Consider the following 1717-nt stretch of genomic DNA (forward strand, 5'->3'; position numbering starts at 1 on the left):
AGTTGGGAACTATGCAGATATAGTTGCGTGGGAACCCGAAACAGATTTTGATCTTGACCAAAATCATCCTTCATACTTCAAGCATCCTGTAAGTTACCACATTTAACAACTGTAGAACGAAACACTTAAAATTATGTTACACTTTTTATCAACTTGTCTCCCCATTTTTAATTATTTCATTGATTTCATATACTATAGAGCATCTCGGCTTACATGGGAAGAAAACTTTCTGGCAAAGTGTTGGCAACATTTGTAAGGGGAAACCTCGTGTACAAGGAAGGAAAACATGCTCCTGCAGCCTGTGGAAACCGTCTTTTAGCAACATAGCCGCGGCTGGATGCCTGGATTATTTAAGGTAAATTTCTAATCTGTTTGTTTTTTGCTGATAGACATTTGTTTTCCTTTCTTCTGCCTCAGAAATCTGAATGCCATTGACTTGGTCTAAACTCGTGTTCACGTCTTTTTCTTCAGGTGGCCAGGCACAAATTATGTAGATGATTGCTTGTTGTACAGTTGAAGATGACTGGAAATCAGCAGACCAAAATGTACATAGTATTTATGTGTACAGCATCTTCGCCGAGGAACATCTATTCTTGGAGATTCGATGTTGGAATTTGATGTAGGTGACCCGAAGTTTTCGTGGTTTGATAATGTTAACAAAGGTTTTGGTTGCAGAACTGGGATATTGTACAAAATTGAACTGCAATTACCAACCTTTTTGTGTATTGTGTTTTTCATTTATTACCTGGTATTGCACACGAATATACGACTCGACCCTTTGAGTATATTGTTAATGCAATGATGTTCCTAATTGTTAATGCATACACCTTTCTTTGGACAACCTTCTGAGTGGATGTATATACACGTTGCTTACTTACGCATTCAGCCACTTTGATATGGTGCAATTTGGATCAAATATGACCGGGCTTTCTATTTTGGAAAACCTGTAAGAGTCATAGTTACGTAATCTTGTTCACTTTATTGCTTCATTTTAATTGTGCACGGTATGTACGTGCTAGAACACCATTACTTCATTCTATGCATGACTCTTAACAATAACAATTTAAATTCTATAATCTGAGATATATAATAGCTTAAAGTGAATTCACCATGCCTTTTGAAAGCACCAGCAAATAAACCATTGGTGTATGCACTCCTAAAATATCAATGTGCTTGACCAATGATGCTTAATCTCAATTGCAACCACAGAAATCTAATTGATCTCTGATGATCAACCACAGACAACATGCTAAACCTTAATGTAAGATGCTTCAGAAATCTAATATACTAGATGGTACATAGAATTCATTAAGTGCTTTTGAGTTTTGACCCTAGTATGTCTTGCATTCAGAGAGAATCAAAGTAGTTAGCTGTTTTACTGCTATGATTTGTGCTGATTCTAATATCATCTTAGGTCACCAATAACAATTATAATATTTCTCTCTTGTATTATTCATTCTTTCCATTGTTGCTTATAACAATTATATATTTCTTCATTGATTTTACAATAAGCTTATAATCTGTTAATGTCTATCACTTGTAGGGTGCAAGTAGTGGCTTGGTTTTAGCGATACTCTCTTTTCCAGCCATGCTTGCTAAAAGCTTCCATGATACTAGTAGGTTTTCCTAATTATAAATGTCATGAAAACTCAAATTTAGAACAATCACAACATATTTTAGTACATGGAAACCGGCCTACACATGTATATGTTTATGT

The 1717-nt window shown here is 35.3% G+C and overlaps 1 protein-coding gene across 2 annotated transcripts in view; it reads left to right on the forward strand.

The window, feature by feature from the left end:
* LOC110693605 (allantoinase-like) overlaps positions 1 to 841 on the forward strand; it is an 11311-nt gene extending 10470 nt beyond the window's left edge. For both annotated transcript variants that reach the window (XM_021870744.1, XM_021870743.1), the window contains exons 14-16: positions 1 to 88; positions 199 to 355; positions 472 to 841. The exon at positions 1 to 88 is cut by the window's left edge and continues 11 nt beyond it. In XM_021870744.1, the coding sequence (XP_021726436.1) occupies positions 1 to 88; positions 199 to 327 (217 nt within the window). In that variant the 3' untranslated portion in view covers positions 328 to 355; positions 472 to 841. The remainder of the gene's footprint in view (positions 89 to 198; positions 356 to 471) is intronic.
* The last annotated feature ends 876 nt before the right edge of the window (positions 842 to 1717 follow it).

This window comes from Chenopodium quinoa, unplaced genomic scaffold, assembly GCF_001683475.1.
Source record: "Chenopodium quinoa cultivar QQ74 unplaced genomic scaffold, ASM168347v1, whole genome shotgun sequence".
NCBI lineage: Eukaryota > Viridiplantae > Streptophyta > Magnoliopsida > Caryophyllales > Amaranthaceae > Chenopodium > Chenopodium quinoa.